The 14,656-nt window shown below is 32.6% G+C and overlaps 1 protein-coding gene across 1 annotated transcript; it reads right to left on the bottom strand.

Annotated features, from left to right (window-relative positions):
* Window positions 1-1,972: 1,972 nt before the first annotated feature.
* On the bottom strand, window positions 1,973-9,479 carry LOC132163393 (ABC transporter G family member 15-like). Its single transcript, XM_059573674.1, has 9 exons — window positions 9,060-9,479; window positions 6,886-6,968; window positions 5,561-6,022; window positions 5,242-5,364; window positions 4,797-4,928; window positions 4,302-4,586; window positions 3,928-4,200; window positions 3,699-3,806; window positions 1,973-2,646 (listed from the first exon to the last, which is right to left on the bottom strand). Exons 1-9 carry the CDS (start codon window positions 9,304-9,306, stop codon window positions 2,284-2,286), a joined length of 2,076 nt encoding a protein of 691 aa, XP_059429657.1. The 5' UTR covers window positions 9,307-9,479; the 3' UTR covers window positions 1,973-2,283.
* Between the last annotated feature and the right edge of the window lie 5,177 nt (window positions 9,480-14,656).

Raw genomic sequence — 14,656 nt, forward strand, 5'->3', positions numbered from 1 at the left:
AGTTTATGTACAATATAAGGCTATGATGAAGGTGAGCCCATTGCCCTTAAGCAGAACAGACACCATTTATAAAAAGAGAGGGGTGGACCTAAGTTCAAGGCCGGCTCGATGTATTTTGAGGCCTAAAGAGATAAGTTTAATTAAGAACAATTTGTAACGTAAGTCTTCTATAATGGACGTTTTGGGGTTGGCTAGCCTTCGAGTATTTTTATTTTTGAAGATTTCTTCAAAAAGTTCTACTTCATTACCAAAATCTTTATGTTGATTGATTTTACGCTTTCTTGGATTTTGATTGAAAATTGATCATTTGCACTGTATGATGAAATTGACATTTTTCTAAATTGTTTAACTTGGGGTCTAAATCAGAATTTTCTTAAGGAATGAAAAACTTTGCTGGCACTTATAGTCTGCAATCAATGAACTTGCCAGGAAACATTGAACTATGTAAGGTCATTGGCATACTATACACTACATTGAGGCATACCTACCCACAATAATGCCATGATGAGTTGCAATTATAAAAATTATGAGTAACACTTTTGTACTATTGTCATGTAGCTAGATGGCGTGACAATAACTTTCAGCCCTTAGATTAGCACATAAAAAATAAAATAAAATAAAAACTAGGTGTGCATCCAAGAGTGATGATATACATCACACGGGCGTGAATGAACAGTCATGCATGCCCGTGTTTATTTTTTTATTTTTTTTAATAATTAAAATATTAGAATATAATATTTTAATATTTTAAAATATGAAATCACACAGGCGTGCATGACTGTTTATGCACACCCGTGTGATATATATCATCATTCGTGCATCCAATGACTATTTTTATTTCTATATCATCCAATTATATGACAATTGTATATGAATCTACTAAATAAAATTATTCATAAATTGATTAAGGGAACACTTAGGAAAGAAATACCTAGGAATAGGCTTTGGCATTTGTAACTCATTCCTTAAATTAATCAAATGCTTAGCAAGAATATAAAAATGAAGCAAGTAATTAAATTGATGTCATTATATTTCTTGTTGAGGAAAGAATCACATTGCTTCCCAAGAAGATGTAATCATCCATATTCAGAGCACATTCTTTAGCAAAGTCGACCACTTCCAATCTTGTTTTTGGAAGCATTCTCATAAGATCTTCCATTCTCTCTTCCATCCGGATCTAGAGTGTGAAAGTTCCTCCCTTTAACCATTTTCAAGCATTTAATTAGGGAAAAAAAAAAAATGAATGACTCCGGACTGGAGTGAGAGACCAAGATACTTTATCATAAGTGAATTACGGAGACAGATTGAACTCAAAATTTAATTATTTAATTAATATTTTAATATTACCTCCATATATTATATAATAAGAAGCCTAATTATATAATTTGTATTATAGGATTATAGTAAATTATGTGTAGCTTTAACTGGTCATTTAAGCTTATAATGTTTGAGCAATATCGATGTTGTAGTAGTATATACACAATTTCGGTTCATTATCAAACCATTTTGACACAATCAGAATCCTAATTTTTTATAAAAATAAAAAATAAAATAAAAAATCACCATGATCCACATACCAATGCTGATTTATAATTAATTGATATATTTTTCTTGATATTATTGGTCTAACAAAGTTTTCTTTTAACTCGGTTTATTAAATTGACGGCCATCCTTAGAGCATGTGATTCTTACATGCAGCATTAAAGGAACTTCCTCCAGAAACCCTATCCTTATTAACCACACCCGCTACTACTTAAAGATGGGATAAAAGAAACCAAAATACACTTTTGGAAAATAGAATTTGATCAGCTTTTTTCATTTTCATTGCTGAAATTTAAATAGTTTCAGTTTTATAACCTTGAACAAATTAAAAATTTGTAATTAGTCCTGCATGCCAAGTTCTATAACAGTGCTACATCAACCTTTGATCAGCCACATGCACATCCCAATTTCTGCAGATAGACAAAGGACAACATTGTAAACCCATACATGTCTTCATTGAGTGTGTCTTCGAAATAATAATGACAGACACACAGTAAATACAAGCTTGGAAGATTCTGAAAAAAAGCAACACAAGCTGGCCAGTGTCCCATATATGTTGACATTTCTTTTCTGAATAAGAAAGAATACCAAACAATATTTATATATAAATCCCACATAAACTTTGTACTGTTGGCTTCATTTGTTTATCCTTGAGCAGTAGCTACAAAATAATGACATAATAGTTAAGATTGCACCATAAAATCTGTGGCTTGTAACTCAAATTTTAGTTGGTGCATGCTTCTAGTGCTGGAGAGGAGAATTAAGACCCTCTTGAGAAGACAGTGAATGGAGAGGTTGGTGCCTCTTGGAAGGGAAAGCTGACGGTATTTTCCTGAAAGAAGGCCTTTTATCCAGATGATGTAGGGCTCTCTTGTTATAAAGTGTCTGAAACAATGGGGAAGCTCTCTCCTTTAACTTCAGAGCGATGAAGAAAAGTAACCGGTAAAATAGAACAAGAAGCACTAGAGCAGCTAAGTCCCACCACTTGGAATGATCAATGGGCATGCGATAAATTGTTTCAATAACATCCTTGCCCTTCAATTTCGGGTCACCCGGTATTAGAGGATCGAATTCAAGCCCAATCAAGTCATTCTTGTAGGCACCCTAGACGTCCAATTGTTGTTAAAAATGAAATCATTCATCAGCCATGTGGAAGTAGGACTAATTATAAGATAAACTAATAATATCCTATTATAGTTGATGTACATTTTTTTATTTTTTCTGAGCAAATAATATACAGCAGCAAAATTTACTCAAAGAAACAGAAACAAAGGAAATATCATCCTAACTAGGGGTGTTATATCACTAATAGAGACCACAACAACAGGGGCAGGAATCAGAATGCTTCCACTAAGGACAGTGGAGGCGACCGACCCATATAGCAAGATTATGCATAGTTCAATTTGCAATGGTGATGAACTTTGCAAAGGCAAAGAGCCCAATCTGGGATGGAGAATAGATATCTGCAATCTTCAAATGAATGGTTTCAATTGATAATAGCATACAATCAACGTTGTTTTGAGTAAAGTACTGACCCTTTTTTTTTTTAGTGCTTAAAATGACTCAGACTGATAGTCAGTTGTATGTCTCAGAAAAATTTTCAGAGATCTAAATTTTTCTTTGGATGGAAATCATCTAACAAAACCAATTAAACCTTTCTGAGCTGCTTCTCTGACCTTATAAGAGAAACAATCTTTCTTATCCAACAGTCTGGTCCTTGAACACATATAGTTGTAAATACCAATAGCTTATATCTAGGAGGGAGAGAACTTTCTTTTTGAATGTTTGTTAATATGTATTGGGAAGTGTTTCTTGTTTTTTGTTTGAAAAAAGTATTCTGATGAGACATAAAACATTTTTGAATGTTTTGTGTTTTGGATTGCTTGTTAATATTTTTGTTTTGAGAACAGAAAACAAAAGACAAAACAAAAACTTTTACAAACGTAGCTTTTTCAGGCTGATTTGATTTCGATTCATTTTCCATGTTCTATTTGAATTATTTCCCTGAAAATATTCTCTATTATCTATATTTTGGTCATGAGTCATAATTGAACCCAATACCTCTCTCAACCCCATTAGATACCCTCTATTGCTACATTATGAGAACATTATTATGCTTGAGCAAAATATCCAAAATTTATTTCATGTAGACTTACCTTTAGTCCCCATGAGCCATAACTGAGATAGGAAATTGGATAGCGCCAAAATGGCTTGGGAAGATCGGCCAGCAAGCGGAAGAAACCAGAGGTCAGCATGAAGATTCCCTGCCGAAACAATAAATAATGATGATGATGATGATGCCAACTCGGCATGCTCAAACCCAATGACAGAAATGAGAAGAAGAAAAAAATAGCATCTTGTCAAAGGCTTAAGACATGTTCTTACAATGATTCCCGCCCCTGCAATAATTCCCATCAGGAAATTTGGGACCAAAGAAGCTACAACCATCATGAGGCTCTCTATAACCGAAATGCAGAGATATATATTAAGACTGTAGTAGATATAATGAGAAAACTCCGGTCTAAATTTCACCATGTAGAAAGTGATAGTCCCTGTAGAAAATGCAATAGCAACCAAGAAGGGGAACGAAGAAAGGAAGTTGGATAGAATAAACACAGTTACTCCATAATACCCATTAAGCCTCTCTCGATAAAAAACCTGTTTCAGGGGAAAAAAAATTATCATGATGCTAAAGTGAGAGGAAGGAAAGTTCTCAATAGACATTTCCTCAATATAATATCATGAATGGGATTGTTTACCTTCATCTCTTCAACAAAGGATGGAAAGCCTCCAATTGACATAAATGTCATAAACCCCGACACAAATCCACCACAGGCTCCACGGGCCAAGATTGATGTGTAGCCAGTGCCAACATCAAAATAGATAGTACCCACACATATAGATACAACAATATAGATCATTATCCTACACCAGTAATATCCCACATCTCTAGACATGTTAACAGCTGATCTCTGCGTTAATGTTAAAAGTTGCTTCCACCAACTTGCTTGACTTGAAATTTTGTTTTCAAGTGCAAACCCTTCCTGCAAGAATTAACCCATTCATATTTGTTATAAGCAAGTTGTTAACAATTAAACATATCTGACATCACTCGATAACCACTAATTGTGTTATGTTAGTAAGAGTTGCTTTTGTACATGTTCTGGTGAAATTTTGTGTAGTATGGATCTCAGTATGCAACATGCACAACTCACTGTAGGAATTGAAATGCATAGCCAAGTTGGAATACTTACAATGGTTGATAATGCTTGAATCCTATTTCCTGCACTTTTTGCATATTGTGAGCGCCTGTATTTCTCAATAAGCATTGCTTTGATCTCTGCTGTAGCCAAATTCGTGAAAGGATCTGATGAAGTTTGGACGTCCTATTATAAAAAGGCAGAGAATAAATAAATACTCCATTCATTCAATCCATCAAGCCAAGATCCAGATATCCAATAGAAGGCCCCAGTGATGAAATTTACTTATTCATTTAGAAAAAAAAAAAAAGATGAACAAGAACAAGAAGAGAAAGAAGTTTGAAGTTAAGTAGGCTTCTGGAGATGTTCAACAACTATGCATACAGAAAATAAGATGAGACATTTAAAGACATTTACTTCTAATTTTCACATAGAGAACCACAGAAATAGAAAAAGAAATTTGCAAATACCACACAAGAGTTTTGCAAGTAATGCGTACATGAAGTCTTTGAGATCCTTTCAATGTGGCAGTTACAATGTCAAAATCTGAATTGACACAACGTAGGAAGTGATCAGAAGGATTCCTTCTACTTGGACATGGAAAACCCGCTTCAGCAAAGAACTGTAAAAATTTTTAAAAATAAAATAACAGATTAGATTACAATCAGAAAGTACTTGGTTCAAATTCGGAATCAAAATAAACCTTTTGAGAGTGGTATGAGTTTATTCTCTAACATGACAACCATTTAATGTTAGGATTAAACTCTTGAATTGCAAAGCCATGCTAATGAAAAAGAGGTAGATATGTACTATTATACCTGTACTGCCAACTTTGCTTCTCCGAAATACACAGTTTCGCCACTAGATAGTAAGAAGAGGTCATCAAAGAGTGCAAAGACTTCGCTACTTGGTTGGTGAATTGAAGAGATAACAGTCCTTCCATCACGTGCAATATTTCTAAGAGTTTGAACAACAAAGAAAGCTGAGGCACTATCAAGGCCACTAGTGGGTTCATCGAGAAACAATAAACAAGGTCGTGTGACGATTTCGAGTGCAATGCTTACTCTTTTCTTCTCCCCACCACTTACACCTCTTAAGTGCCAGTTTCCAATCAACCTATCCGCACAATCTTGGAGACCCATTTCAATGATTGTTCCCTCCACGATGCTACTGACTTCTTCTTTGGTCATTCTAGTTGGAAGCCTCAAATGTGCCGAGTAAGTTATGGTTTCTCTGACAGTAAGAGTTCCTAACAACACATCCTCTTGAGTCACATAAGCCTGAAATTTGCACATACAATAGTAAATTAAATTAAAAGAGAATCACTCTACTTGCAGAGTTAAGGAGACAAAAGGGTCAGCCACCAAATGGCCATTATATATGTTTTGCAGCATTAATTTCATTTAATACAGTATCGATTATTTTGATCTTGAGGTTAAAAAGAAAAAAAGTTAGCATTTTCAACAAATTTCAACTTGATGTTACAAATAATTTTCAACGTCCAAAGAAATTATGCACATTAGTATTTCATTTTATTTTAGTTAAGGATTGGAAAGTGATCTAATACTACATTAATCTTTGGTTTTATAACAATTATGAACAATTGGTTGCCAGCTTCAAGAGAATTTGTCATCGTAAGCCTACCTCCAGGCAGTCGGGTACTTTCAAGATTCTTGCTAGTGCAATCACCTTTAGGTTGTTGCAGAAGCCATTACCCAGATGATAAAACATCACATATTTTAAAGTGAACCATTGCAATGTGTTAGTCCTTTCACTCAGTTACTCTTTTTGAAATAACCAGTACTCCTACTTGATGATGTGTGGCCCTTTAACAGTGTATCCAGATTGACCATTTAAGGAAGCATTGGACAGATGCAACCAATATTGATGAATATATAAATTCAATGACAGATAACAGCCTAAATTGAAGCACCTATAAGGAATATCATATTGCAATATGGATCTAAATGCGACCTATGTAGAAGATTTCAAGCCATGTATAAGATTTAAACAATTTCTTCATTTCTTTTCTGGCATGGAATTCGTGGAGTCTTCAGATGAAAATGAAAATGACTGAACATCCTCCAGTTTTTGAATCAAAATCCACGATATGCAAAATTAAGAACCTACACATGATACTTACAACAGCACCATAGTCGTCTGCTCTCCTCTTCTTCCCATTTAGAAGAATATTTCCAGTCATGATAACATTTCTTGAGAGTCTACCTGTGTCAAGATCAAGGATTGTAAGTGTAAAAATGTGTATGAGAAAATAACTTTATTTTTTTTTCTTTTTCATTTTTTACTTCTTTTGCCAAGCAACAAGAACTAAACATTACATTATCAGCAGGCAACCTAGAGTAGAAGAGAAGCTTGTCTTCAGCTATAAAGACATGGTGCCATCTGGTTTACAATGTTTGGTTTATAGAAAGGAAAAAGGAAGACAATAATAATAAAAACAAAAAACAAAACAAAACATGGGAAAGATATACAGAAAATTCAGAACATTTTCACTTTAGTGGCCCCTTAAAATTGTTCTTCTACAATAGTACATAAATTTTGGAAGGAAAATCAAGGTAAACAAGAAAAATTCAAATTTTCCTTTTCTGTTTTTTTTTTTTTTTTAGTGTTTTTAGACTCTCATTCCCACTTTCTCAACATTTCCAGACAAGGAAAAACTCTAAAACTTCACTTATATATCAACTTTTCTTTAATTTTGCATGTAGAAAGTATTTAGGTAAAATCACCTAGGGAAAAACACTAGCCACATCTGCGTTATCATCCAAAAAATACTAGTCAATTTAAAGTTTTCTTAGAATCATTTATAAAGCTCAATTTTACCTAATAAGTAAACAAATGTGGGACTTATACTTATCAAAAAAAAAATGTGGGACTTACCACCCACAGATCTCTTTATAGACCAGCCTTTCTATGTGGATTACTCATTTTTCCAATATGAAACTGGGGTGTTACAGACTTCAACAACATTAAACATAATCCTTATTTCATACCAATTTGGTCATAATCTCATGCAATTTAGAGGATTGAAAACTGAACCGGCTAAGACTTCACTTCAAGCTGGTGCTGCCAAATATATATTTTACATACTACAAGGCGGATCAACTCATACAAATGAGTTGAATGAATTGTTAAATCAACATTTGTCCCAAAGCTTCCTTTTTTTATTTTAGGAAAACATTTGTGCCAAAAGCTTAAGTTGATAAGAATTAGTTGATTTTAATCATTTAATTAATATTTTTAACATTTTTCCTCACGTGTCATGTGTGTACTCAAATTTTTCATAAGAAGTCGGGTCCAACATGTGAAATATTTAATTGAATTGGATGTGAATGAAGGAGACAGTTAGGTTCGAACTCAAGACCTTAATTAGTTACAATATCATGTTAAATCAACACTTATCCTAAAAGCTTAAACTAATTAGAAATTATTTATTTTAATTATTTAATTAATATTCTAACGTGAACAACCTACTAGACATATGGTCCCTAATTAGGCCAAGAGCTACAAAATTAGTCAGCTATGAAGTAATTTTTCCCCAGCTGTCTATTTCAAATTAGCTCTATGATAATTATGGTGGTCCAATTGATGAAGCATTTGGCCTTTCATTCACTAAAAATATTTTCCTTTTTCGTCCTCAAAGTTACAGCTACACTAGATCTTAGCCATAAATTGGATAAAGCTACTCCTATTCCACTTAAGGATAAAGAATTAATCAAATTTGTGTTATAACTTGACGGGACTATTTCACTACTCCCTTCTGGGAAACCTTCCTTCTTGATTAATCATTTTTTTCCACCAACCCCAATTCGATTGTCTTCTCCTTACTAAAAGAAAAAAGATTGATAAAGGGGTTGATGACAAAGGGAAACAAAGACGAATTCTGAAATTTTGGACAAATACTGTTGCACTAAGTTGGCTAAAAATTTGAAGATTATGAATATATAATTCAAGTTAAGGAAGGGAAAGAGTAGTATATACTAAATTCATTATTTTAATCAGAACCCATTGCTATATATATTTCCAAAACACCAAAAAAAAAAAAAAAAAACAGAGTTTCATAAAATAGGAATCTCAGGAGTTTCTGGATGCACAGACATGCTATCCCAACAAAAGTAATGAAACCCTATATATAAAGAGGAACTCCAAAAACCAAAAAAAGTAAAGAAAGGAAACTCTTTTTCTTTTCTTTTTTCTTTTTTTGGCTACTTATATGCACCCAGAAAGAGGAAAATTTGAAATTTCCCTGCAAAGTGGATTTAAGAACAAAACAGAGAGGGGGGAAGAGAGTGACAAAACCTGCTAATGAATCAAGGAGAGTGGACTTCCCAGACCCAGAAGGACCCATTATAGCCATGATCCTACCAGGCTCAGCAAACCCACGAAGCCCATGAAGCAACCTCCTGGTTGGTTTATTCCCGAAGTTTGGCAGCACCACCGTCAGATCCTCCCACACCAAGTAAGTCCCTCTCTCAGCTCCATTCACAGACACGTTCCGTTCACCGTCTCCACCGCTGTAACTACTACTCCCCACCTCTATCTCCATAGCTCCCACCACCTAAACCTCTTGAGCTGAAGATGAAGAAGAAAAATCACCCATAAGAAGAAAAATATAGAGGAAGAAGAACACGCCCATTTTGCCTATTTACACATGCGGTAGAACAACGGCCACCAGACAACCACCAAGCAGCTGCCCCTTGAATGGATGTGCATTCAAACATTATGATGAGAGAGAGTGTGTGTGTGTTTTGCATGCATGTGTAAGAGAGTTAATGGTGTGGGTTACAACGGTTCAGATGGGTGGCAAGTGAGGAATTTAATGTGCTGGGTCAGCGTGAGCAGGATATTATATTACTCTTCAATTACCTTTTAACACAATCAATTCATTAAAAAAAAAAAAAAACTAATTAAGTTTATTTAAAATCGGTGGCACAATTTTATTTTATATTTCTCTAAAATGAGTTGATTTTTTAAAAAAAATTTTAAATTATAGTCTAGATTGCTCTAAATTGATAGTTGTTCTCAAAACACTTGATTTTAATACATATGTTTTAAACAAAAATGATATATAATGGATGAGGAATAGACGAGGATCGAAAAATAACAAAGTTCTTTTTAAAAATATATATGAGAATGCACATGATCTGTTAATCATATTAAAAATGTAGGTATATTTTAAAAATATTTATTAGTTTAATAAATTATATTAAATGAATGGTTTTCCATCCAACTTGGAGGTTCTTAAACTAAATATCTACCTAAAAAAGAGACTTTTTTTTTAATTTTTTTTCCCTGTTTGTTTCTGAACACAATTAAGGCTGTTTCTTTCACATATCTTAATGTCGATGGATGCTTATAACTAAATATGCACAAGAAAGAGACTTCATTGGATCATATCTTAACTAAAAAAACTTACCTTACTAATTTTTTATACTTTTTTAGAAAATAATATCTATGTAAGATCAAAAGAACACCACGGTTTTACTATGCAAGAACTCCATTCCTATAAAAATGGGAAATGCCCTATTGTGCGATTTGATCTATTGATTTATGTAATTGGAAGTAACCAATTAAGTTTAAAATGAAACCTAAAAATCGAGTACTAGTCCAATTTGAGTACTTCTACAAGATAGACCTTGACATAAAACTGAAAGAGGGACTGCAGTAAGTGATTGAGATCAATAGTTCCTCATATAAAATAATTGAAGCGCCCCTTGTTTCAAAGAGATGAGGAGAGTTATTCACATTTCATTTGATGATAAGAGGTAAATTGAAAGCTAAGAAGTGGTAATTCTAAGGATTCCCCTGGATGAAAATTTCTACTAGTATTCTCTTAATGTTCTCTTAATCTTACGATGGTATTGTTTTCTAAAAAAACAAAACAAAAGAACTCACCCCACCAATTCTCTCATATATTCATGTAGGATCATAAGAATACCAAGAGGAACCCCAGCATTCCTCTAAGTTTTATGTTTTCTACTATTTGCTTTATATATATATATATAAGTTCTCAAGCTCCTCATGCATAGTTTTGTAAGGATAAAAATTTCTTTTAAATTGAATTGAAAAAAGTTTCTTCAACATTAGTGCTATTATTAGAATTTAGAAATATGTCATTCCCAAAAATTATAATAAACCTCAATATCACATTTATTCAAGTTTGTACTTGAGTTTTCAAAACCAATTATATATAAAGATAAATTTGCAAAAGTCCATGAAAACTGTTGATAAATAGTCTCACATTGTATGTGGATAAGATCTTGAGCATGTTTATAAGGAATGTGCAACCCTCTCTTATTGAACCAATTTTATGAGATGAGTTAGGCCCACGAATTTCTTCATGGTATCAAAGCCTACCACAGAACAAATAGGGCCCACACTATTTACCCCGTGACAAGGACCGAAAAAAATACCGACCTGCACATGAATGAAGGTTTTGAGGAATAATTTCACATTGATTGTGAACAAGACCTTGGGCATATTTATAAGGAATAGGCAACCCCTTCTCTTATTGAACAGGTTTTATGAGATGAATTAGGCTCACGAATTTCTTCAAAAACATTTGTTTTCTGAAAATAATATTACTGTCAAAAATATTAGTTATAAGCTATAAATTAAGAAGTCAATATAATCACATAATATGTACAATAATAAAATTTATAATTCCAGTTTTTTTATTAATTATTAAAACTTTGAAAGAGCATAAACAAATAAGAATAAAATTAAAAAGGCGTAATTAATTTAGAATAGGATTACAATAAATAATTATTATTTATGAATAAACGAAACTAATACAAAATTAATGCTCGACACACTTTCACTTCTAACACACTCACTTTCACACTCTCTGATATGGATTTTAAACCACTATTAAATTTGTAATGGATTATTGTTAGATTTTGATTAAATTATAATTTTAAAAGTCACGTTAGGGAGTACAAGGGTGAGAGTGTGAGTAGCATTACTCCTAATGCAAATGAGAAAAATTAGAGACACTCTCACTTCCACACTCTTAAGTGCAGTCTCTCTGACGTGGCATTCAAAATGATTATTAGATTTTGGATAAATCATTATTGGATTTTAGATTCAATGGTAATGTTTACTAACACATCAAAAAATATGAACTTAAAAGTGTGAGAATCAAAGTGTATATAGTGGCTCTGATTGGTAAATGATTGTGTAGTGGAATTTTTTTTTTTTTTAATAGTAATAACTAATAAAAAGTGATTAGTGTAGGTTAAATCACCATTTGTCTTAAAAGTTCAAGCGGATAGGAAGAGATAAGTTTAATCATTTAATTAGCACTTTAACATTTTTCTCACACGTGGGCTAAGATTTCTTTTTAATAGGTGATGTCCAACACACAAAATATTTAATTAAATGAATTGTGAATTGTAGAGTCAAGTTTTAAACTCTTTGATATCATGTTAAATCATATACTTGTCATAAAAATTTAAGCTAATATAAATATATAAATTTAATCATTTAATCAGCAATTTAACAATATAAAATAGAGATAAGTTTTTAAAGTTGATTTTTAAAAAAATTAAAAAAGAAAAAAGAAAAAAAAGTTAATTGCCATATGGAGCCTGATTTCTCAATATCAAAGTATAGATAAAGTGTAGATAAAGTGATGGGAAAGGGATTAATTACAAAATCCAAGGCTGGACCCCCAACCTCCACTGTGGTAAAGTTATAGCTATTAGCTACTAGCCAGTTGGCCTGTAAGATATAATATAGTACTCGAAATAATTATTTATCTATCAATTATCTGATTACTCTTTCTCATGTAACTTTACCATTAGGACCCACCTAAGTAAATATTTATCCAATGGTGTGATTTTATAAAGGGAAGATGAAAAAAATTGAAAGAACGACAAGAGTAGATGCTATAGCATTTCTCTTCAAATGGTCGAGACCTAAAAAATAATATCTATCAATTTACTATCTTACCTATTTTCAATCGAGCTCAATACGAAAAATGAGTCGATGAGGGCATCCCTCAAAGGGAAACAAGTTATGAGGGAATGCCACCTTCTATAAGAGTTTGCCTACCTTTGGCACTTGTCTTGATAAGCCCGACTGCCAAACAAAGACAAGAAGATATTATAAAGGTGTGGAGATCTACATCACACATACGGTTTCTCGAAAGATCGTAACATTTATTGTCTGCATTATATCCCCATTCTTTGCCAACCTCACTTTTGTTAACTTAACCATTGAAGATGGTTATGTTGTCACTCCTCGTGTGCCACTTTGACCTTAATCCTTTTGGGTAAAACAAAATAGCACACGGCGTGCTTTGCACGCCAGTGCAAATTTTTTTTTTTTTTTTTGTATTAAAATATTAAAAAAAAAAATTTTCCTTCACGGCGTGCATAGCACGCCGCGTACTCCCAATCAGGTCTCCTTTTACCAAGTTTACTTTATTGGGTGTTGAGCGTACTAACATGATAAAATATTTTTTATTTAATTTAAAAATAATAATATAACTTAAAAAATCTAAAAATTATAAAAAGAAAATATTTATCTCAAGAGTCAAATTCAATGTTTATGAATTTGGTCAATATTTAATTTCCTTGTGATTTTATGCATGTCATTGTCAAGGTTTGTATAGTCAATGACTCAATGGCAACATAGGGGTGATGCTAGGGTTTAAATGATCCACAGAATGGAAAGCATCTAACACCACAAAATGGATAATTTTTATTTCAAATGAAATGGAAAGGGTCTTATTCTCAACGCTAGAAGCCCAAGGCTTTAACTAATTAATGGTGGTTAGGAAACAGGTACCTCACATACATTAATGTTGTAAATCATATCTCATAGGGAAAAAAAAAGGGAATAGGGCAATCCAAATCAATCATATTCACATCAGTGCAGAAAACACTTAAAATTATTGAAAATGAATCAAATAAACGATTTGGTATTTTGAAAAGGGGTATGAATTTCAAAAGGTTTATTAAATCAGTACCAAAAATGTGACACAGACTTCAAAAGATTTCTTAACCCTATCAATATTTGAAACAGTATAACCAAAAATTACGAAAAAGTTTCCGAACCTTAAGGTTCCACAACATTTTAATGTTGTATTTGAGAGTCCTCTTGTAAGGAAAAATACAAAAACAGCTGCCACAAACATTTCTCTCTTAATGCATATCAAAATTTGTATCAATTCTGTAATAAACGGATAAATTTTTATGTTTAGGAATAAATTTTTCTAACCAGCCTATTAAACTGGCATGTGTAAAAAGTCATGAGAAAATTATCACATGTATTTTGAACAAATATCAGTTTAATAATTTGAGATAAAGAAATTTATTTCTTTCCACCCAATTTAATAATAAAATTATATATTTGGATGTATAGTCCCCTCTAATAATGCATATATAATGTTGCAAATAAATAATGGTTACTCGTGATAAAGAAAAAAATCAAAATAAAGAAGGAAGACAACGACAACCAAAATAGTGTGCTTTTAACCCATATGTACGTTAACCTGCGAAAAATAGGTACGGCATGCTGAATTCGACTAAAGATATATATATATATATACTAGATTTTTTTTTTAAAAAAATATTTTCTTTCTTCTGGGATTTTTTTAAGGGGTGGAATTGGGTGCTATGATCATAGAGTTGTCGGTGGTATTTAAAATGGATATACTTTAAGAGGTGTTTGGGGGATGTATTAGTGCACCCACAAGGGATTGTAGCCAAGTGGAGACATTAGCGTCTCGATATTATTCGAAGAGTAATGTTACAGATTATTTTTATATCTTTTCATAGAGTTTGAAAAAACGTTCTTAACTCATTCTTCAACCAAACACTAACTTAAGTATCGTATCAGATTAATTATTCACGGGCGCACCGAACAAAGTTTTCTATGCTTTACTCTTT

This window comes from Corylus avellana, chromosome ca10 (assembly GCF_901000735.1).
Source record: "Corylus avellana chromosome ca10, CavTom2PMs-1.0".
NCBI classification, from domain to species: domain Eukaryota; kingdom Viridiplantae; phylum Streptophyta; class Magnoliopsida; order Fagales; family Betulaceae; genus Corylus; species Corylus avellana.

Bases quoted from the DNA above. Each gene is read 5' to 3' on its own strand.
- LOC132163393 (XM_059573674.1), bottom strand. From the start codon at position 9,306: ATGGAGATAGAGGTGGGGAGTAGTAGTTACAGCGGTGGAGACGGTGAA. The intron at 4,587-4,796 runs GTAAGTATTCCA...TAATTCTTGCAG, and splicing joins TTCAAGCATTATCAACCATT to GAAGGGTTTGCACTTGAAAA. The intron at 4,201-4,301 runs GTAAACAATCCC...CCCCTGAAACAG, and splicing joins CCTTTGTTGAAGAGATGAAG to GTTTTTTATCGAGAGAGGCT.